The sequence below is a fragment of the Perissodus microlepis genome, chromosome 17 (assembly GCF_051167445.1).
Source record: "Perissodus microlepis isolate ML-2025 ecotype Zambia chromosome 17, ASM5116744v1, whole genome shotgun sequence".
Lineage (NCBI taxonomy): Eukaryota > Metazoa > Chordata > Actinopteri > Cichliformes > Cichlidae > Perissodus > Perissodus microlepis.
Genome location: NC_140477.1, coordinates 31,550,146 through 31,574,900, shown reverse-complemented (window position 1 = coordinate 31,574,900; position 24,755 = coordinate 31,550,146). Strand labels below are relative to the sequence as shown.

Below are 24,755 nucleotides of genomic sequence, written 5' to 3'. Positions count from 1 at the left end.
AGAAAGCACCACTCCTCCTAATTTTAATGAAAACATACATACACACGCACACAGACAAACATAACAAGATGAGTTAGCAGTCTTTCTAGTCTCCGGACGCACACGGTGAAGTGAAGAAAGAGATCAAAGCTTGTACGCTTCAGGGATCTAGATGGCAAGCATACACACATGCACGCACACACACACACACACACACACATGCATGCACACAAACACAAAAAGCTTCCCATCTTCTTTAATAGAGGAGCCTCTATTGCACAAAGGTCACAAAGGGGCAGATGCAACAAAGACAGGAGGAAATAAGAAATAAAAAAAGGACATTCCAGCAAAGTAAAGTAATCTGGGGGAGAAGAAGGATATGAACAGGCCACTGATCAGATTCTATGAGAGGAGAACACACACAGGCAACAGTTCAGAGGTGACCAGACAGAGAGTGAGCTGTAGGCAAGTCTATATCAAAAAAGAGCTGCAATATTGAAAGCCCATGGAAGAGTGTCCTTTGAATTGCCAGTTTTAAAAATCACACCTTGATGGGAAAAACATCAGCACACATATGTTCCAGACTTGACTCAACAGCAGGTTAACTATGTGGTGGTCATAATCATTTCTGGTTACTGCATCAAAAAGGGGAATAATTAATTAGTCAACAGTGATTTTCCAACAGAAGATACAGACATCTGCTGAGTCCAACATTTTTGATTTGATAATTCACTTATTTTCTTTGTTTTACATATAACAGTATCCATTTCTAATTGAAAAAATTGAAAAAATAAAGTATAAACAGCCCAAATATATAACACTATAACACTTGCCTCCTACTGCACTTACAATGGCATATAGAACATGTGGACCGCAAAGAAAAGGCCACTAACATCGCTGGCCGTACACAACCAATGTGCACATACTTGACAAGTCGGCTGAAGTTAATTTCTATTTGAGACAATAAATCAATAAAAGACCAAGAAAGTTTATCACTCTTTTCATTTACTGTGATGAGCTGTGATGAGTTTCTTATTGACTGCTTTATCCACCAATTTTCCTCTGTGTAATTCTCTCTTTTAGTGCATTGAGTCCACCTTTAAAAAAACAACACAAAAGAAAACCCACCAAAATTGCATCTGAGAGACATTTCACATAATCCGATTATGATGATTCTGAAAATAACTAGTCTGTGGTAACAATAACGGTGCCAATCATAAGAATGACTTGTAAAAACTTTTATATCACCTTTAGGAAACGGAAGTGTCAACATATCACTGCCGTGCCACTCTGGTTCAAACGTGTGTCAGTTAAACTCAAATTTCCAGAAAAACAAGCAGTGCTGCACTGTTTTCAGCAGAGAACCTTGTGCAATCAGTTAGCATATTTCATGCCCCGAAGCAAAGCACAGCTACTTAATAATCCGGGTCTCTTTACAACCAAGTGGGAATGTATCCCTTTCAAGTTAACCCGCAGTAGTGTCTGCTTAAAGTTTGGGAAGTTTTGCTGGAATATCAACGTGCATCACAAATATTTTTTAGATCTAATTGTTTTAAATGGCATTCAACTGTGACAGAGTGCTAAAAATCTTTATGTAGAACTTAGTTAAATTGTTTCAAAACCAAGAAATGTTTTTTTGTTCAGTGGGAACAAAAGGAAAAAACTAAAAAGGAAATAAGAACAATGGAAGCATAATATAAAAACTGAAGTATAAAATACAGCCAATTAGCCCTATTATAAACTGAATTACATGTGCTGATCCATTCTTTGTTTAATCTACAACACAAAAGGCAATTCTTGGCATTATAATTGGCTTTTACCAGCACAACACAGTATTACATATTAAAACCATCAGTGGTCTTAAAAAATAAATAAATGAAATAAAACATAATCAGCCGGGGAAAATCGCTGTGGGGATTTGATGGGAGTTTGTTACTGGGTCACACAAGCCAATCAATGACTGTTTTCAATGTTTGAAATCAATAGAAAGCACTCACTGCTAACCTCTAAATAAACATGGCAACAGACACCCCTCGCTGGGCCGTATGACCGGAAGGCAAACAGGAACAAAACAAAAAAAACAAGAACCTAATGTCAGTTTGTGTCACCCATCAACACTCTTGTAAATTACACTAAGCCCACTAAGTCCAATCTGACTATGAGATAAATTCCTGTACTAAAATAAATTTCTATGTAGAAAATGTTGAATGACGTTTCAAAGCTGCTAGTAGTTAACAGTACACAACTTGTCGCTGAAATAATGAACCATTGAAAAATACAAAAAGACACCATTGAGTTGGTCCATCAACTGCAACCATTAAATATTGTTGATACTCAAAGGGCCTCGAGAAGGGGGCTTGTTGCAGCTGCAGCATTCTTTGTCCAATAAGACTAAGTCTACAGACATAGTGGCAGCTCTATCAAACTCGCATTGTACTTCTGCTTAGCTGGTACAGTGTTTACTATATTAATCACAGTTTAGTGTGTCAGCATGCTAATATGATACCCAACACAAGATGATGATGATGAGAATGTAATTTGTTTTGCATCTAAATAAGTGACTAAATTACAAATGTGATCTAGCTGTAAGTCAGTCCACAAACTGTTACACTGTTAGCAAAATGTGTATTACCCAAGTCATGCACATTCATCCTCTAAGGTCATGGAATGTATCTAAAACAATCTGAAGGTGATCCCTCCAGTAGTCTTTCCTGCCTGCATATTCTCCCTGTGCTGGCATAGGCTATTTCTGGGTACTCTGGCTTCCTCCCATGATCCAAAGACATCCATGGGTTAGGTTAACCGGCAATTCTAAATTGGCAATAGGTGTGAAAGTGAGTGTGAATGGTTGTCTGTCTCTCTTTGTTATTCCTGCAAAAGACCGGTATCCAAGGTGTGCAGGGTGTAACCTTCCCCAAAATCATTACTCTTAGTGGGTGCGAGTCATAGAGGATGTGATGTATGGATGGATGGACAGATGGATAGATCAACCAGTATGAAAATAATTAAATTGGGATTCATGGTGGACGCAATTAAATTAACAAAAAGCTAATCAAAATGAGTCAGTCTTCTAGAAAGGTTCTGCACATTACCATTATGATGTTGATGAATGTGCATTGTCCAACATAATTGAATATACAGTGGGGCAAAAAAGTATTTAGTCAGCCACCGATTGTGCAAGTTCCCCCACTTAAAATGATGACAGAGGTCAGTAATTTGCACCAGAGGTACACTCCAACTGTGAGAGACAGAATGTGAAAAAAAAATCCATGAATCCACATGGTAGGATTTGTAAAGAATTTATTCATAAATCAGGGTGGAAAATAAGTATTTGGTCACCTCAAACAAGGAAAATCTCTGGCTCTAACAGACCTGTAACGTCTTCTGTAAGAAGCTTTTCTGTCCCCCACTCGTTACCTGTATGAATGGCACCTGTTTGAACTCATCATCTGTATAAAAGACACCTGTCCACAGCCTCAAACAGTCAGACTCCAAACTCCGCCATGGCCAAGACCAAAGAGCTTTTGAAGGACACCAGGAAAAGTATTGTAGACCTGCACCAGACTGGGAAGAGTGAATCTACAATAGGCAAGCAGCTTGGTGTGAAAAAATCAACTGTGGGAGCAATCATCAGAAAATGGAAGACATACAAGACCACTGATAATCTCCCTCGATCTGCGGCTCCACGCAAGATCTCATCCCGTGGGGTCAAAATGATCATGAGAACGGTGAGCAAAGATCCCAGAACCACACGGGGGGACCTGGTGAATGACCTGCAGAGAGCTGGGACCACAGTAACAAAGGCCACCATCAGTAACACACTGCAACGGCAGGGAATCAAATCCCGCAGTGCCAGACGTGTTCCGCTGCTGAAGCCAGTGCATGTCCAGGCCCGTCTGAAGTTTGCCAGAGAGCACATGGATGATACAGCAGAGGATTGGGAGAATGTCATGTGGTCAGATGAAACCAAAGTAGAACTTTTTGGTATAAACTCAACTCGTCGTGTTTGGAGGAAGAAGAATACTGAGTTGCATCCCAAGAACACCATACCTACTGTGAAGCATGGGGGTGGAAACATCATGCTATGGGGCTGTTTTTCTGCCAAGGGGACAGGACGACTGATCCATGTTAAGGACAGAATGAATGGGGCCATGTATCGTGAGATTTTGAGCCAAAACCTCCTTCCATCAGTGAGAACTTTGAAGATGAAACGAGGCTGGGTCTTCCAACATGACAATGATCCAAAACACACCGCCCGGGCAACAAAGGAGTGGCTCCGTAAGAAGCATTTGAAAGTCCTGGAGTGGCCTAGCCAGTCTCCAGACCTCAACCCCATAGAAAATCTGTGGCGGGAGTTGAAAGTCCGTGTTGTTCGGCGACAGCCCCAAAACATCACTGCTCTCGAGAAGATCTGCATGGAGGAATGGGCCAAAATACCAGCTACTGTGTGTGCAAACCTGGTAAAGACCTATAGTAAACGTTTGACCTCTGTTATTGCCAACAAAGGTTATGTTACAAAGTATTGAGTTGTATTTTTGTTATTGACCAAATACTTATTTTCCACCCTGATTTACGAATAAATTCTTTACAAATCCTACCATGTGGATTCATGGATTTTTTTTTTTTTCACATTCTGTCTCTCACAGTTGAAGTGTACCTCTGGTGCAAATTACTGACCTCTGTCATCATTTTAGGTGGGGGAACTTGCACAATCGGTGGCTGACTAAATACTTTTTTGCCCCACTGTATATTACAAAAACTAAGAGCTGTAGCCCCTTGAGCAAATATACTATATGTCTGAAGATGTTAGCCTCCAGCTATTGGAATCTGCCATTACTCATTACAACCCAAAAAGTCAGCTCGAGCATGTTCGCTCATTAAAAATTCTATTGGGAATCACAGAGAACAAATGATGCCATGCTGATTTCAATAGCCTGACATTTAGGTCTACGCAGCAAGTGCAGTCTAGCGCCCATGAGGAGGCACCAAGGGCTTGGGGTAGGTTGGCACACTTGAAAACACAAAAATGCTACAGACTTCTGCAGTAGCAATAGTTCAAAAGGTCTATGGATTTGTACAGTTAAGCAGGTTACCTATGTATCCATAACTGCTTTGGGTTAATGACTACAACCTTAATATTATTTTTTTTTATCTACAGTGTCACTGGGACTGTTCTCATGCTTTTTTCCATCTCAGATTTGTTTCACAATTTTCTGCTACAACAGAGGACCTCATCTAGTCAGGGCAGAGAGAGGGTGAAGACTGAAGGCAAAGAGATACTACTGATTTGCCTCAGGGCAGAGATAGATGGATAGATCGCAAGAGAGGGAAAGAGAAAACCTTTATTCTGTACAATAAGACATCCAGGCAACGACGGGACTGATCCTTCTCCCTAATGGGTAATGTTGTCAAGCATATAAGGCTTCTTCAGCAATTCTTTTTTTTGGCCCCACATAAATTAACTCTACAAGCTAATAGAGTCATATGAAGTAGTAAGAAATTGTAGAAATACTTAAAAAAAAATACAAAAATTAATGAAAACAGCAAGTACTGCCTCATTCACGATCCTCATGACTTTCAGTATCATTTCCACAAACACTGTTTCATTGTCCTAAACATAAGTTAAGGTTAGAGAAAATACATAGTGAAGATAGTCTTATCCTTTTAATGAGTTATTGGGGTCATTTATAATTCCAGCTGTATATTTATATGTAACATTGTGATATTTATAATCCTAAAAATGTTTCCCACTGTGAATGTGTACAGCTTTTCATAGTGTTTTTCCGGGAAATAGGCTGCCGGTGGAGCAAGGATAATGGAAAGGTCTTTTCCAGGCTCATCAACAGACCCTAAAAACAAATATATATATATTTATGCTTTAGTTTAACCATTTTTAGCAATATTGCTTTTTCAAAATTATTTTATCATTACTTTCCACTTTAATCACCACATTTTAATGTTTTACAGTGGAGCACAGCTATTAGGTCTAGAGTAGCAGGAGCCCTGAAACTAACTCCAACATCTTGCAGAAAAATCACTGTAAAACTATAATTACATTAAACCATTTTAGAATAGCTGTCATGGATAAAGGAGAGGGTATATTTACAACAAACACAATAGGAAGTCTATACAACATAATGGGGTCAAAATTGACCACACTCTGTCATTTTAATCACTAAAATAGTTTGGTCAGGTGGTAGACCAAGCCTAGCATTATGGTTACAGATACTTGTTACTTGTTTTGTCTAACTAAACTTACACACATGTTAGAACTGAAACACTTAAATCAGGTGTTTCAGTATTCTGGTAAGATGATCAACATAAAAATAAGTATATTTTTTGCAAAAATAATAAATAAACTTGAGACTTGTCTCCTAATGTGAACGTTAGCTGGTTTTCTCAGGCTTTTACTAGAGCAAACCAAAACAGTGATGGGTTTGTAAGCTACCCAAACAAACTAGAGCAACTAAAAACATCACATTTTGCTGTGGGTAGTTGCTTTTTATGACATTTATGGTTGGAATTATTAGATTGGACTGATTAAGGTTATGTAATAATAATATCAAATAAGTATTCATGAAATACATAAAAGTGACAAATTCTTACCTTTAGGACTGCAGATTTTTTGTAATTATCTAAGTTAACTGATGAGTACAAAAAATGTACAAATAAATGACATTTTCACCTTGAGATCACTAACCCTCAAGCATTTCACTTGAGTTTGTCTCTTAAGATGTATTTCTAATGTATGTCATCCTCATGTCCACACACATATCCCCATTATTTTAAACTAACCACTGTACGGTTTATTGCATGGCATGTAAGGGCTGCCCAAGGTAAAGTTTTAGACCTCGAAATAGGACACATCACGTACAATAAAGGCTGCATCGCTGCACAAGAACAAGCCCTCTGTGTATACTGAACATTGGTGAAACGAGTTTGACAAGTTGAGCTTCTCTTCCTGTCTGCTCTGTACGGGTGGTTCAGAGTTAAATTAGCAAAGAGTTTTCGACAAAGAAAAGTGTATGCGGCATGTGATGTACAGCTGCAGATTACGCCAATAAAAATGAAAATATCCTGTGCGACTTTCTCCCCCCCTTTTTTGGCAAACTGTCTATCTTGAGGCAGGTGCTGCGTTGATAATGTCAACTTCCTCACCAACAAGTCGCCACAAACTTACCTTTCCCTTCAGGTCCAGGATAAATATCGCTGACGCTGACATCTTCACGGAGAAAAATCCTCGAGAACAAGAAATAGGCTAAATAATATCTGGGTCTACTGTAAGATATGGGTCACTTGAGTGGAATACGATTCGCTCCCATCATCCTCGTTCCTCCTCTCCTCCACACTGTACAGTCAACGCGTTTCGCTGCAACTCGCTGCTTTTCCGGACCGTAGCATCAAGCTAGCTACTGTCACGGAAATACGACTTCCGGCTATTTTCTTTTTAAATAAATAACTCCAAATACCTTAAGCAAATCATATTTTAATGTTTCTGTTCTTCAGAAATAATACATTCAGTGGCACATTACTTTAAAAATATTAATGGTTTCGTTTTTTCTACTCCCACAGCCCACAATAATATTTGCAGGAAAAAGGCTGCCATCTGATTTACATTACTGTGACATTAAGACGATCTATATCTATAGATTAAACAGCGTAAAAAAGAAGTTTAACCTTTTCTGAATGAAAGGAAAAGTGATGATTAGTGGGAGTGGTAATATTTTAAGATTATTATAAGTATTATTTAGTTATTATTTTTTCTTGGTTTTTTGTCATGGTAGTGGTGGGTGCGTGGGTGGGGGGTTTCTAAGACATGAGACACACCCATCATAGCAAACGACGTTCCATTATTCATTTATTTTGAAGGCGAGATCGTCTTTTTCCGGTTTCGGTGTCAACTTTACACGCCGTGTTTCCGGGTGCCTTGGCTGACAGCTTCATAGACCTGTCAGCCCCTCTCATCATCGGCGTCGTCTCCTGGGATCCGAAGCGCTGCAGGCCTCTGCTCGAGGCGCACTTTCAGGCGTTATTATGGTTGTTTATAGCATCGTCGCAAAGTTTAAATGGACAGGTGAGTGTAATGATTCCACTCTGTGTCCAGTGAGACAAGCAAAATACACAAATTAATGGTGGAGAAATAGCCCTCAGAAATAACCCCGACAGATTTCAGTTGAAAATACATGACAATGCAGCAAGGGTTTCACTTACAGGTAGATATTTATTGAGGTCTAGCTGACTTTGTGTACACATCTCAGTGCAGTTTCTTAAAAACAGGATTCAAAAGGTTGAAAAGTAACTGCAAGTACTGCTTATGATATATGTGAGCTGCAGTACAATTTAATTAAAAAAAATTACTGTGGCAGATTAATAATATTAATAATAATAATAATAATAATAATAATAATAATAATAATAATAATGTACCGTAACAGCACAAATGAATGATATGACTCTTGTAATTTTCATGTAAGGCAAAATCCAAAACCATACAATTATTACAATGAAAGTCAGAGTGCAAGTGTTATACAGTACATGGTACTTAAAGTACTCTCACTGAGCAAAGCAATGTATGCTCTTGTTGTCAGTCTTACTTAACTATGGCTATGCGTCGGCATACGATTAATTAATTAATTAATTAATAATCAGTGCTATCAAATCAAATCAAGTAATCAGTTAATCAGCTAAAAAAAACTGCCTTAGCTATGTTTCCCACACCAAATGCAGCTTCGCATGAGAGGCGTGAGAGGAAGCTGTACATCTATACTGTGTTACACTAAGGCCTCACAAATTAGGCAGCTTGTCACTAATCAGTCACTGATTCAGCTATGACCTGAGGCCATTCGAGTAAAGGGGGAATAGAACTCAGCACACTCTCAAATATACCGATGAAGAGAAATAAACAGAGTTCTGGAATGGGGGAAAAAATCTTTGAATTGATGCTGAGGTAACTGAGAATTTTGAAAGGACAAGTGATCAAGAAAATCGTATCAAGCTGATATCAGAGACTGGCGAAGAATTATGAAAAAAGCTAACTATCCCTGCTAACAGGGATAATAGTAGCTTTTGAAGCTGAAGGCGTACTTCCTATTTTTCTTTTTTTCTTTTTTTTTTAAACAGGGTATACTTCCTTTTTAAAAAAACAAAAAACAAAAACAAAGGTGTATTTCCCTTTTTAAAAAGGTGTACCTAAGTTTTTTTTTAAAGGTATACTTACGTTTTGGTTTGTTTTGGTTTGGGGTTTTTTAAACAAAATTTACTTATTTTTTTAATTGGGAGATATTTTTGTTCAAGTACATTTTCAAAAATCCAGCAGTTTCCATGATATGTGTTTTTAACGCGAGCCTATTCCCATAAGAACATGTTGAAATGTTCTCCCACACTGAGAACTACTGCCATGATAATGCGCTTGACATCAGGATATTCCTTTCCAAACTCTCCAGAAATAATGGATTTTTTTTTAATCTTTATGCATGTAATCAGTTGTTAACCAAGGATCAGTTTTTGAGATAGAAACTATGAAAACCCATGGGAAAGGATCAGATGGAGTGAAACGGATAGCTCACTTCTGGCCCAAATACCAGAACAGTGGTTCAGAAAGTGTGGAGACATCCCTTCTAACCAATGCTAAACTCGCTGTCATAAATCTCTTCCTCCGTGTCCTCTTCTATGTTCTCGGCCGCTCTCTCGGCCCTCTGTCTCTCACTTGCCGGGATATAGTTGTCCTCAATGAAGCCGTCGTCATCCTCCTCGCTCACTGGAGGCATACAGTGAGGGTGCATTCCACGTCCTCCGTGCATGGTAAACCCCACTTCCATGCCTGAAAACGATGAGAAAAGAAGAAGAGAGCAAATAAAAAAACCCACAGCCAAGAATCATTAGAAACCAAGTCCGGTAAGTCATTCTGTCCACCCATGTTATCAGCACTTGCAAATATAAAAAGACTCGCCTAGTAAGTCAACAGAGCGCAGACAGCTTTGGATTTGAGGTATCAATTTCTATGAGCTCTTAATTGCTGTATTAGCTCATAACCGGAAAGTGCATCTTAAAGACACAGTTCTTCTAAACAGAAGATCTCCTGCAGCCTAATAAAAGATTTTCAAAAGATAATTGCGCAGTCTGGTTTTGCTTCAACTGTAAGTCTGCATTTCTCATTTTTGGAAACATTATGCAAGCTATTTGCCAGGACATGGCATCCGAAGTACAAAAATTAATTGTTGCCATGTTGTTATGTGTTCATTGGCTTAGATGATATTTTCATTTCCACTTGGAGGCAGTTCAATGCACTGTGAACACAGCACTGGACACTGATCTCCAGTAGTGTTTTTGTCTTTTTAAACTCAGATATTTAGTCATTGTTGTGCTGCGTTTTGGCCTCCCTCAGCTTCTAAGGACTGCTTCTGTTTTTATCTGCTTTTAATTTCTGACCATCTCACGGAGCTGGTTGTTTATTTTGTCCACAAGCAGCAGGGCCGGAAAACAAAGACAATGAGCTGGAAACCACTGTAGCGCTAACAGTAACTGCAGAGGTAGCTTATAATTCCTGTCATTCATCATACACATAATCTTTTGGTCTATTGTTGATTTTTAAAAAAAAATGCTTTAGGCTGTGACAAAGCACACTGTGAGCACAAGTACACTTTTTTCATATTGCTATTTTTCTTGTGTAATGCTTTCTTATCCAATCTGTTGCATGAATTTATAGATGTTAAATGTACTCTGGGCATTGGCTCTGCTTTCGGTTTTGAAAGTACAAACAAATGTCAGCATGCAGTAATCTCTAAAATTGAATTCATAAAAAGCAAACCTGATGGGTCACAGTGGCTAATAGAATCACTCTCCCTCAGCCGCGTGTGTCTGTAGCTCGCCAGGAAGCGCCGAAACACCTGATATTTAGCCATAATGGCAATAATAACAGTGACCAAGATGGCTGCGACGAGGATGGCTATGAAGAACTCCCAGCTGTGACCAGTCTGTTTGGCTGTCAAAGTGTCTGTAAGAGAAGACAAGGAGTCCCATTCCAGTTAATCAGTGTGGTTTTGAGGTGGTACAACTGTGGAAAGAACCCAGATACCCACACTAAGCTTCAACTATGGGGAACTGTATTTACTGTCTTCTGCCATTAGAGCAGATGCAGAGACAAATTTCCTGCTGATAAACGTTCTACCTGACATTACTAAAACAACTGAACTCTTACCATTTTTTGCTGCTGTTGGTAAAGCTGTGCCATTTAGTGATGGTTCCATTTAGCTTTGCCTCTTATTTGTGCAGTCTCTTCTAGAAAGAGACCTCCACTTTGTAGTTCAGTTTGCTTCTTGATGAATGAGGCTTTCCTCTTGCTTTGCGGCACCATTAACTCAAGTGTGAAACCATGGACTGCAGGCGTGTCAAACACATATGTCACTCTCTTTCTACAAGATCCAGCAGACCCTTGAACTCCTTTTAATTGAAGCTGGCACTTTTCAGTGGTTTGTGTTGTATTGCCTTGATCTAATTAAAGCCACTGTAGGATTCAGAAGTGATGTTGTAGGGCTGGCATCTCCCCAGATGAGGGAGTTAGTTGTCTGTTGACTAGTGAGGAGTTTAACTTTCAGAGCGCCGCTTGGCGGCAAGGTTGAGTGACTGGGGGGGAGGCCTCAGTTCAGTACCAGCTGAATGGTGCTGGTATCGTAATCGGTTTATGCATGCAATGAAATATGAGCCACAGACCTCTTGCTGTAGTTACATATGGATCTGGAGAAAGTAGAAAAGAGAAGAAAAGAAGCATGAATATTTTTATTTTACACACTTTCCTACAAAGGCATCTTACAAAACTGGGGGAAAAAAGCTCCTCAGTTATGTAGATTACCAGTAAACGATACCCATGTGCATTGGTGCTTTGAAATCTTTGTGGCATTAAATGCATATTTCATAACTAAGCCACACAAAACGAAACTGAACAATCAAACGGCTTAAATATTTCACTAAGTATCTATGGAGAGTGAGCGTTTCATCATTAAAGGAAGCTCTTTTAAAGGTTCTTTTAAATACTGAAATTATCACTCAGCACGAGCTGTCAGGAAATCAGGAGGATATCATGCACAATAGGAAAAGTGTGTCACAAACAGGAAGTCCCACATACTGTAGAACCCTTCCTTTATGCTACACAAAACACTGGCAAAATGAGTAATCTGTGAGTGTGTGTGTGAAGGACTCTTAACTTTGCATGTTTAACAGCTTCCTACAAAACTTCAGACTTAATGGGCAAGAAGATCTTACATTTGTTGTTTATTATAGAAAAATTTAAATGGAATTTCATGGAAAATCAGTGCTGAGAGGAAATTCCATCTAATTTGAGCCACATGGGAAAAGTGCAGCATCTTGGGACTTCACTTCCATTTGTGTTGTGTAGCAAAAAGAAATGGGGAACAGCCTGCCTAGTTTGGCTGAAAGCCAGAACTCTCTACTGATGTCTGCAAAGATCACAATTTTTAAAAGCGATAAAACAAATCTTGCTTTTATGAAATGAAACAAACACATTATTAATACACGTGTGATCCTCCCTGACAGAGCCAGAATCGGCGTTTCCACCCACTTTTTCCCCCCAAAATTAGCTAACCAGCTGTCAAATGTATCATCATATTTCCAGAATAGGCAACACACACTGGATTATAAACCCCGTGTTCTGCTTGCATTCAGGAACTCGCTTGTTCCACTTGTTGTATTTTGTTGACAGTAGCATATCAGCGATGTTCTTAATGCAAATACAAACCTGTCGTCCACAAGAGAACCTTTATGCACAGCTATTTGCAAAGTAGACTCATATTTACATGCACAGCACTACGGGCTGACCCCCTGTATTTACACTGGAGCTGCAAAAATGCAGTCAAATAAGTTTTGCTCTTGTCCGTGATGTCCATTCTTAACTGTTTTTTACTAGGACCTACAGTATATGTTTATGTTTGTGATCTAGATTTTAGATCATAAGATTTATTTATTTATTTATTTATTTATTTTATTTTATTTTTTTTGGGGGGGGGGGGTGTTTGCTAAAAACCTTTATATTGACTGTAGATAGATTTATAGCTCACTATAAATATAGAAATGTGTCTTAGTTAAATAAAAGAAGCAACACTGTATTGACACTTTACATCACAAGGCAATTGCCCTTTGCCTGTTGGAAGGCAGTCTTGTTTCCACATAATCACTGTGTCTCAGATGGACTACAGTTACTCTCATACAGATTAGAAATGGTTTGCACACCGGTTTGACCGCACACCAGATAAGAATCCGCTACACTATTCTCTTCACTCACACTCTCTTGTATTAACTTTTGCTTAACTATGTAATTTCAGTTTGCTAATTTAGTATAACGTCACCGTCACTCTCCGCCAATGCTCTAATTGGAATGTTTCTGTTTTTATTTCTTTTTTCCTCTCTCTCTCTTGTCGCGCACCTTGCTCTTTGGTTTATTTGCTTATCTTTTCTATCACTATGTCGATCACCTGTTTCCCTATCCATCCACAAGCGACACTGTCTATTTCTACATGCTCACTCTGCACGATCACGCACACACATTCGTTTAAAGGCAACACATTTACAACAGCCACACAGCGCACACAGATATAGGACACATGCACACATTTGCTCATATTAGTTATTATGCACAGACATAGTCAGACCTATGGAGCTTCTTGCCGCGCATTTTCTTCTCTTTACTTACCAAAAAAAAATAAAAAAATGATGCGTTTCCATTTTCCTCACCCGTCTAAGCGAGACACACAGCGTACATCATTAGCCACAAACACACAACTATGGGCATGCTAAGATTTGTCACATGGAATGTGCATGGAGCTGGCTCTAGGGAAAAAAGGTTAAAAATACTTAACCAACTTAAAAAATTACAGGCAGACGTTGTTTTATTACAAGAAACCCACATGCCTGTCACAGGTTTGAATAAACTTAAAACACCTGAGTTTCCTAATGTGTTCTCAGCCTGTTATAATTCTAGACAAAGAGGAGTAGCAATTCTAATACATAAAAATATTAATTTCACAGTACTCGATACAGTTATAGATCCAGAGGGCAGATTCCTAATCGTCAAACTATCTATACTTAACCAAAAGCTAGGTATTGTAAGTATATATGGTCCAAATGTTGATGACCCCTCATTCTTCCACGGTTTTTTTAGTACACTCTCCGAACACCTAGACTGCACAATTGTTCTGGGGGGAGACCTCAACCTGGGACTAAATGAAGAAATGGATAGGCTCAATACAGCAGGAACTCAGTGTAACTGGCAGTCCACAAATATAATCAAACAGTATATGAGCGACTTTGGTCTTTGCGATGCATGGCGCTCCCTTCACCCCAACAGTAAGGAATATTCTTTCTTCTCACATGTCCATCACTCCTACTCTCGTCTGGATTATTTTCTGGTCAGCAGCTCACTGCTGAGTAACATTACAGACACTGAGATTCATCCTATAGCTGTCAGCGATCATGCTCCTGTATCTTTAACACTAATACAGATGAATAATACTACACCAAGAAAAAACTGGAGATTTAATACATCACTGCTCAAAGACGAAGAGTTTATCAAATACTTTAAAAAAGAATGGACTCTATATTTAGGCTTTAATGACATTCCTGGAACATCAGCATCTGTCCTCTGGGAAGCAGGGAAAGCCGTGATGAGAGGTAAAATAATCTCTTTCTCATCACATAAGAAGAAAGAAGAAAACAAAAAAATTCAGGAACTAGAGAAAAACATCAAATCCTTAGAAAAAGCCTATGTGTCACACCAAGATCAAGAAATATTAAACAAAATACGCAAGACAAAACTAGAATTAAATGAAATTATTAATAAAAAGACTAAATTCTTAGTACAAAGACTTCGCCTGCAAAATTATGAACACGGTAACAAATCCGGACAATTTCTTGCTAACCAGTTAAAAATCAATAAAGAAAAAACAACTATATGTGCTGTTAAAGATTTATCTGGGAATACAATATATGATCCTAAAAAAATAAATAACATTTTTAGGGATTTCTATGAAACTTTATATACACCACAAATAAACCCATCTAAAAACGAAATTGATCAATTTCTCGACAACATAACTCTTCCAAAATTATTAGACACCCAAGCAATGGCACTGGATTCGCCACTGACGCCAGGTGAACTCCAGGAAGCTCTGATAAGTATGCCCAATAATAAGGCTCCAGGTCCAGACGGTTTTCCAACAGATTTTTACAAATAATTCTGGACAATTCTGGCACCAGTTTTTCACAGGATGTTGCAGGAAATCAAAGAAAATGGTAGACTACCACCAAATATGAACTCTGCAAATATCAGTCTCTTACTAAAACCAGGCAAAGACCCTGTATATCCCTCAAGCTATCGTCCAATATCCCTTATTAATGTAGACCTTAAAATAATCTGCAAAGCTCTCTCAAAGAGATTAGAGAAAATAACCCCCCTTTTAATTCATCCTGACCAAACTGGTTTTATAAAAGGTAGGCACTCATCAACAAATACACGTAGATTACTTAATTTAATAGACTACTCATACAGTAAAAACACTGAAACCATAATATTTTCTTTAGATGCAGAAAAAGCATTTGACAGAGTTAACTGGAAATTTCTATTTGCAACTTTACATAAATTTGGTTTTGGACCCTGTTTCATAAACTGGTTAAAAATATTATATAACTCCCCAACAGCTTGTGTCAGAACAAATGACCAAACATCCTCCCGCTTCTCTCTTCTGAGGGGCACCAGACAGGGATGCCCACTCTCCCCTTCACTGTTTGCAATTTTTATTGAGCCATTAGCAGCAGCAATTAGACAGGCTACAACAATTAAGGGCATAAAATGTAAGAATATAGAACATAAAATCAGCCTTTATGCAAATGATGTGTTACTTTTTCTCCAAAACTCACAAACCAATATCTCTGGGGTAATTGCATTGATAAATTCCTTCTCAAGTGTCTCAGATTATTCAATTAACTGGTCGAAATCAACAGTTCTTCCGATTAATTGCTCCTTCCATAATTCTTCTCCTTCCCCACTGCAATGTGGAAATATAAAATATTTAGGTATTAATGTCTCTCCTAAACTTTCAGAATTAACTAAATTAAACCACATCCCACTTTTAAAGACAGTAGAAGGCGACCTGGCTAGATGGAAATCTTTACCCATATCACTCATGGGAAGGGTCGCCGCTATAAAAATGATGATCTTGCCAAAAATAAACTATTTATTTTCAATGATCCCAAATAAGCCATCACAAGATTGGTTCAGATCTCTAGACTCGTACATTTCTAAATTCCTTTGGAAAGATAAACCCCCACGTATCAGCTTAAAAACACTACAAAGGACCAAGGATAAAGGAGGATTAGATCTGCCTAACTTTAATCACTATTTTTTAGCCAACAGGCTTCAGTTCATCTCTAGATGGTTTAAACACACCCTCTTAGATGAACCTTGGATAGATGTAGAACAGGCACTATGTAATAACCTAGAAATTTCAGACCTACCATTTATCAGCTCAAACATCAAACGACATGAATGCTTTAAAAGCATCAATATTAGCTCTTCTCTGACAGCATGGTGGGAGTTTCTAAAAATGACAGAGTCTTCATTAATCCCATGCAAACGTACACCTATCTGGAACAACCCGGACATATTACAAAACAATAATATGATAAACTTTCCAGATTGGAGTTGCAAAGGAATTAAATACTTGGAACATATATTGGAAGGAACAGACTTTATTTCGTTTGACAGACTAGTTACACAATATGGGATCAACAAGAAACGATTTTTGGAATATCAACAAATTAAATCCATAGTAAAAAAGAAATTTAATCCCAGTGAAGCTGAATTACAAACACCACCAAGTGTGGTACAATTTCTTAGTCTAAAACCCCCCAAATTATTGTCTAAAATATACAGAATGTTTTCTAAAACAGATGAATCAATATCCCTTCCTATTGCAAAATGGGAAGCAGATTTATCAATCAACTTAGACCCAAACCTTTGGTCTCAGATATGCTTAAAAACCTTTCAATGGACCAGAAATCCCAGTTTGCAATTAATACAATATAAAATATTACACAGAGTGCACTATACTGGTCATAGGATGTTCAAGATGGGCTATACGCCTTCCAACAACTGCTCACACTGCACAGCAAATACACCGGACAATTACATCCACGCTCTTTGGTTCTGTCCACCAGTTCAGAAATTTTGGCGTGAGATATGTGAAGACTTATCAAAGTGTCTGAAATGTAACATTCCAGCCTCCCCTTTAGTATGCTTGCTGGGCAACTTGGATGAGGTCACTGCAGAAATAAACACAGCCCACGTTGTTTTTACGGCCCTATGCATTGCCAAGAAAATGGTCCTCATTAACTGGAAAAATAAAAATAATCTTAATTCTAACCAATATAAAAACCATCTAATAGATCACATTAGTCTTGATACAACCTCTGCCATCACATTTGATCAATCCCTTTGGGCTCCTTTGATCGGCTTCATCACCTAGTGGGGGTGGGGGGTCATGGTTTGGTCCTGCCTTCGCTATTGTGGTTGATGTGGGGGTAGGGACGGCCTTAGGGCGTCTGGGGAGTCCCTAGGGACGTTTCCCTGGAGGGCCTAACCTGGGGGCTGTGGCCATGACCTGGTTAGAAGTTCTGGGGCTCTTGGATGGTGTTTTCCTTGTGGCTGCGTACAGCGGAGATGGGGGAGGGTCTGTGCTGGCGGACGTTGGTTACTGGCCTGGTAGCCTGGCTGCCCCTGGGAGGGTCCGGGACGGGCGTGGAGGCTTGGGGGTCTGGGGGTGCTCCGCCCCCCGGTCTGGGGTGCTGGCCGGGCCTTGGGGGCTTGGGTCCTGGCTGTTGTGTCGCCGGAGCAGTGGGCGGGTGGGTGCAGGGGGGCTCAGCCCCAGTGCAGGGGACCTCTGGTGCATCGGCCCAACTAGGGGGCTCTCTAACTGGTGGGGAGGTTGTTATATCTTTGCAGGTGGTCTCCTCACTACAGGAGCTCACTCTGCAGGTGGGGGGAGAGATATAGGAGAGGGGGAGAATGAACTCAACCTGGGTGTCTATTGTCGTGTGTAGTTTGGGAGATGATTGGATGATGGGGTGGGTGCAGTTTTCTCTGGGGTGGAGTCGGGTGGGCTGCCCCGGACTCTGTGGGGCTGGGCGGTGCTGCTGCTGCGGGCCCCGGTCCGGATGGGCCTGGGCCCCCTTGCCCTGGTGGGTTCCAGAGCGTGGGGGTGCCTACTGGGGTCAGTGGGGGAGCTGGCCCCAGGGAGGGGCCGCTTGCCCCTCCCTTTCTTCCCTCCCCATCCTCAGCTGCCTCCCTATTCCCGCTCTACCACACCCACCCACACACGCAGGGCTTGGGGTGCAGGTATGTCACCAGGGTGCAGGGGAGGCACTCCCCCTCTGTCCCCTTCTGGCCGCCTGTGCCTCAATTTTATTCTGCAACCTAGACATCCACATTACTCACACTCTCACATAACACATACATATAGGGCCTTGGGGGTGGGCACGTTTTACAGCATTCAGAGGATGGTCGTTGTACTCCAACCCACCTCTGGCACTGGTGCCCTACCCTCAATTTTAAATGCATTTAGACACTGAGGGTTTTCGGGAGGAGCCGTGCTGCTCTCTGAGAGGAAGCTAGTACCATGCTCTCCTGAGTTTTAAATGCACTTTAGAACAGCACACAGCAACACTACATATGAGCGGGCGTAGGGAGGTTTGAGGTCTTCACTCACCCCGGTTCTGTTAGCCGTCAGGGCTGGGGGGCTGGGAGGAGGTGCTGGCCGTCAGACTGGGGTCTGGGATGCGGGGCCTCCCTGCTACTGCAGATAAGGAGGTGGTCCGCTTGCCTCCACCCCAGAGAGAAGGGTTACATCTCCTGGGTCTAGGTGCGGCTTGCCCCTCTGGGGGCGGGGGTACCTGGACCTGGGATATAGAGTATGTTTGGGGAGTGCGACTGTCTGTGCAGTGTCTATTTGTGTCTGTCTACACGTTGGGTGAGTGCCGAGTATTTGGTTGTGCATATGGGGGTGGGAATGCACGTCTGTGTCCGCGTGTGCCTGTTTGTCTGTGTCTATATGTCAGGTTGGGTCTTAGACTCAACCTCTCTGGGTACATCTCAGGCCCTCTAAAGTACGGAGGCCTATCTCCCCTCACCACACTCCCTGCCGGTGGCTGATGCCCTCAGACGTTGGTGTGTTGGTGGTCCTTGTCGTCTGGGGCTGGGCGCTCATGCATGTACCGGCTCACTCCTGGTGGCCGATTGGCGGGGCCGGGCGCCTGTGGCCCGGCTGGGCTCCTTCCGGGGGGTGGGGTGCCCTCAGGCCTCTGGCCTCTCGGCCTGAAGCTCGGTCCTCTCTGGCACAGCTGGCTGCCGGCAGAGCCCGCGGGCACGCCACTGCAACCCCCTCTGGCCTCTGCTCCGTAGCTGCGGGGTGACCTCTCGTTTGGGGCTCTACTCAGCTCTTCCCAGGAGGGTGGCACGGTTCCCCCCCCCTTTGGTGGTCCTCCTCGGGTCCTTGTACTCTGGGGCCTCTGGATATCTGGGGCCTGGATCTCCTCCATACCTGCTTCATACCCTGGTGGACGGGGCTATGGCTCCCCACACTCCCTAGCAGATCGTTACATGGAGAAACCTTTGGAATACAAGCATGCTGATCCACACAGGTGTGCACACAGGTGTACACACGGGTGTTCACAGACGCGGACTACACCTTTCTTGGCTGCTGCCTCAAAGCACATTGTGCGCTGTCTATCTTGCGTGCTGCACAATATCGTTTATTATTTAGTATCTACTGTTATCTACTGCTAGCTAGTTTATTGTGATGGTGCTGTTTTTATTATGTTGCTCTTTGTTGTTTGCTTTCTCTTCTGTTTTTTTTCTCCATACAGGTGATCCAGGTGTTTTGTTTGTTTGTTTGTTTGTTTTTTCCTTTCTTCCCCCCCTTCTCACCGTCTTTTCTCCCCTTTGGTTTTCTTTCTCTCCCTCTCTTTCTTTCATTCTTTCTCCCTGTCCTATCCCCCAGTCACGTCTGTCCCGTTTGTAGCAACCGAAAATAATTATAATAAATAATAAATAATAAATTATAATAAATTCATAATTATAATAAAGGTCAATCAAATGGACCAATATGGCAAGGCCATGATGATCCACTTGGTAAAATAAATCCGCTTGGCATCTTTCTTGGCCTTAAGACAACAATTCTGATGGCTAAAGATCCAAACGGGACACAAAAAAAAAAAAAAAAAAAGAAAGAAACGGTTTGCAAGTATTGCCACCAAATTTATAATTGCAGACAAATTGCCATAACATTCCAGTTGATCTGGGTTGGTTTGCACTGATGAGCACAGCTTGTCTGCGATGTATCTATCTGCACAGCCTGTTCTCACTCCCGACGCGTAATATACCAACGATTTGTCATGTCCGGAAGCGTTCCATGGGAACGGGAAAGGTGACATCGTGGATGAAATTGAATAGAATGACGCTCCTACGGTAACACACGTTCCAGCTGTGTAATTCAGCCCTAACCATGACCACCACCTTAATCATGTTAGATAGTGTTTTCCAAAGCGATTTAAGTAAAATAAGTGTACGTGTGTAGATTCATTTCAAAAGGTTCTCATGTTTCCTAGTTTTTCCGAACTCGTAATATAGGGACGTGTTGGGTGGCCAAAAGGGTAATACACCGACGATTTGTCACCTAGCGTTTAATGTTACGCTTTGGGAGTTGTTCTGCAATAGATGCATCGCAACCACTTGCCAACCTCTTGGATTCTGGTTGTATTCCTATATAAAAACATGGTTGATAAGCACCTATGCTATTTTGTAGTTAAATCGTTGTCTTGCAGGGGCTACCTCACTTTCTGTGGGCAAGTGAATGTGAATGTGAATTTCTATATTCTTATACAACAACAGATTTGTTATTTTTATCACATTGCCACAGATGAACCACTGTTTCCACTAGTGTGACTGTAGAAAAAGCAGTTAAGTGGCAGTAAAAAAAAAAATCAACATGTAAACTGTAACTGTTATAACATCTAAATTAATTTTTGCAAACCAAACTGACACATCTTGGTTTGGTTTGCACATTGGCTGGACTGATTTATAGTCAGCAGTGATGGGAAGTGCTGGAGTAGTCATGAATATTGCAGCCTGATTTTATTCAGAAGGCTGACCCACTGAAATTACAGTTCACAGGAAGAGCGCAGAACATTGGTTCCCACAATGTGACAACTATGACTTTGGTTTTTATGACTTTGTTCCTGTACCAGCTTCATAAAAAAAGTTCAAACCAACTATGGTTTATAAAGATGTAAAGACGAATTTACAGTGTCTTTCTTTCCCCCAAAATAGTGGTGGTTGTTTTGAAGGGCGTGCTTAAAATTTCTGTGTTTCTTGCTCGCTTTCTTGGCTCTGAGGTGATTTTTCACAGCAAGAGAGCTCCAGCTCCTTAGCTGTGGCCATTAAGCGACTTCCCCTTCATCTTCTTAGGCTATTCTCTTCAGCAGTGTTGGCTGTAAACACACCGACAGAGCTGCCTTTATCTCTTCCCGTTCTGTCCTCACACAGGCGTAGCAAAACATACACATCAACCCGGAGCCAAGAATATGTGTGTCAGAGTGTGACTGCGCACTGCCGCAGTACATTTGTTTGTGCTTGTATGTGAAGTTGCGTCTGTGAAAAAGCTGCATTTGCGCCTGTGTTTGAATATCACTCTCAAACGCAAGGAGCCAGTTTTTTGCAGCCTTACTTTGTTTCGCCTCTCCAAATTGTGAGTCCAGCGTCAGTTTGTAGACGCTAATGATGGCCAGAGGGCGTGAAATGCTCTCCCTGTCATCAAACTGAATTAAACATCAAAATTATGTTCCGCTCACGGAGTGTGATGAGGTTCCTTTGAAAAGGCTAACTGTAAGCGGTTTGATGTTTTCAAATCTGATTACGCAACAGGAGGTGACACCAAATTATATGGTAAACTTCTTTCAACTTATGTAACAGCGAGCCAGAATCAGACATGAAAAACAGACTTTTTGATAAGCACTTATCACAAAAATGGATTTACTTTTCAGCTCACACTTTACGCTCTCTGCCTGGCTGAAATAATCACAGATATTTATATTCAAACCACAAGCCGTCCTCTGGGTGACCCTCACCCCAACAATCCACAGTGCAGCGTACAGGCCTCCCCCTTTGCCTCTTATCCCACTGCCAAGTTTTGTATTTTTGTCTTCCTTTGTAAATGTGTGGAGGAGTCAGGCCGTGCTATTGTTTGTCTGTGATGATAGGCACAAGATCTAATTGAGCAGCGGGTTTAAAAACAGCTGGCAGAGACATTGTTTATTAGCCTGATTATTTAACTCACATACTGGAAGTATGAAAGCTACGCCCTGAAAAATGATTAGTGTATTGTGCTGGCGTTGTCTAACTATACCCAAGATCATAATAGCTTAAATGAACTCGCAAATGACATGTTTGGTTTTTGTCTTTTGGTCCTGGAATAATGGCAGTGTCAACAGAGAAGCCTCAGCCACACAAAGAATAAAACCCAAGCTTAGGGATGGCTAATTAAAAAGATAATAATCAACCTGCAGCAAGACCAAAAACTACATTATTTGATATTTTAAAATTACTTTTAACACTTCCTTAATTAAACTCCACACATTTAAAGTGGGAAATTATAGACATGTGCTGTTTAAAAAAGAGTGAGCCGTTAATGGTGTTCTTTTGTTTGGGGTAAAAACAGCAGGTGGAAAACATGTCAGTGAGTATTCAGCAAAGGTCATTCGGACACTGTATAAGTAAAAGAGTTCATAAATTGTGTGCCATTTTGCAGTGACTTCATAAGAAATAAGGTAAAGGTTTGAGTAGCTTTAAGACGAGTAGCAACTCCAGAGTGGGAGAAAGGGTTTAAAGGTTGTAGTGTTCGACTGTTCTCTTAAAGGTTATAATTTTACCCAAACAAATCACTGAGATAAAACATGTACCTGCTCCAAAACCTTTACATTCACCTTTGGTTAAAGGTCGGCATCAACCTCCTTAGGATCTTTGAGTTGTTATTATATCGGTTAAAATGTTTTTGCTGTTGTTGGGGTTGTTTTCTTGAGATATGAACTCTTTTAGCTGCTGTTATGTACTACATTAAAGTCTTCTTCGTTTTTCCCGTTTACAGTGACAGCTGGGTAAAAGCCACTAGCTAAACCTTAGCTAAAACTAAAGCTAATCCTCGATGGACCCTCACCTGACTTGGCTACAATTTCTGCTGTCTCTCTTTGGCAGAGAACTCGGTGCTGACAAGTCCTACAGCTCACAGTTTACCAAGCCTGTGGTGCTTTATTCGGAGCCCGGGCTCCAATACAAACAGTATTGTAGGAACTACACACAGCAGAAATACTGCTTATTGCTTTTGTACATTTTGAAGGTCCTGCAGATGCACTCATTTTCTATGGTACAATATACTTTGAAATAATAAAGCACAGCAGTGAGCACACAGTTCTGAACCACTGTGTGCTCAGTTTGTAGGGCAGTGCAGGTCATAGAAATGTAAACACGCTTTGATATTGTGTTTTTTCTGTCTATAGAAAGAATGGCCTTCAGCTGCTGCAGCACTTAATGACTCCACTGCAGGAAAAAAAATATGTTACTGATTTCCACTGTTAATGAAAACCATATTATTTTTTGATATACTTCGGATTTTTCTGGCAATGCGTGCCTGAAACTGTCCTCCTTCTTCAGTCGTAACCAGTCGAGTTGTAAATAAAAGTATGTTACACTTCATGGTTTTGGAACAGCTAAATACTCCTTATTTTATTATTATTATTTTTTTAAATTTCTCCCATTGTGATATTGTTGCACAATATTCAGATATAATTCCTTGTCTCAGTTCACAACCAAACCAAAACACATATCCCAGTGTGTGGAAGACACTGGCAACCTCTCTCTTCTACAAGCTGTTGATTTAAAGCCTTACCTGGTCACCTGTCAGAGTAGATCTCCGTGGCTCGCACATTTCATGTCGACCTTAGCCACATTTTCTCCTGCCTTCCCTATGAAATGGAGAAATGCTATGCAAAGGTTGAGCGAGGTGTGCTCAGCAGCTGCTTCCGAGAACATCCAGTTAATAGGTAACTTTGTAACTAAGGTACGCTCTCTCTCACTCCCGCCTCCTGCCTCTTTTCTGGCCAATGGCACGGCTGACCTGGATGGAGCTAATGTTGTTGTTTTTGCACTGCCAAATCAGGAAGTGGTAGAATTTGACTTATGAGCTGTATTCATATTTTCTTTATATGTAAATACCCACATACAGGTGCAACTGTATGATCTGGTCTAACCTGATTTTTGTTTTTTCTTTCTCAAACACTGGTATCCTGTTGCTGTGGATACAGTTCCATCAGTAATCATATAATCTTGTTTGTTACGTGCTTTGTGCGTCCCCTCTTCTTGTGTATCGTAACTGTAGTTTAATGGCACCCCTTACTATTTAAAATGCAAACTATTGTCCAAGACCTCCTGAAATCAGAAAGGAAATCAGACAAGATAGATTTTTTTGGGTTGACAAGGAGTCATGTTTATGTAAGACGCCGCCCGCTGGAGAGGACAGACCTCTGAAAGGCTCTGAAAGGAAAAGCGAGGTGACCCTGAAAACAATAGGGCCACTTCCTGGCCACTCATCAGTGCACCCTGCATCTTTACATCTCCCTTCCTTACTCTTCCTCTTTCCCTCCCTCCCTCCATATGTTCCAGGACG

At 40.8% G+C, this 24,755-nt stretch overlaps 2 protein-coding genes across 3 annotated transcripts in view; both read right to left on the bottom strand.

The window, feature by feature from the left end:
- ap1m3 (adaptor related protein complex 1 subunit mu 3) overlaps window positions 1-7,383 on the bottom strand; it is a 34,530-nt gene extending 27,147 nt beyond the window's left edge. For both annotated transcript variants that reach the window (XM_084909551.1, XM_084909552.1), the window contains exon 1: window positions 7,160-7,383. In XM_084909551.1, coding sequence (XP_084765677.1) covers window positions 7,160-7,201 — 42 coding nt within the window. In that variant the 5' untranslated portion in view covers window positions 7,202-7,383. The remainder of the gene's footprint in view (window positions 1-7,159) is intronic.
- A 549-nt stretch (window positions 7,384-7,932) lies between these two features.
- Window positions 7,933-24,110, bottom strand: c17h1orf210 (chromosome 17 C1orf210 homolog). The gene is made up of 4 exons (XM_084911006.1): window positions 23,979-24,110; window positions 11,177-11,712; window positions 10,787-10,972; window positions 7,933-9,799 (listed from the first exon to the last, which is right to left on the bottom strand). Exons 2-4 carry the CDS (start codon window positions 11,223-11,225, stop codon window positions 9,597-9,599), a joined length of 438 nt encoding a protein of 145 aa, XP_084767132.1. The 5' UTR covers window positions 11,226-11,712; window positions 23,979-24,110; the 3' UTR covers window positions 7,933-9,596.
- Between the last annotated feature and the right edge of the window lie 645 nt (window positions 24,111-24,755).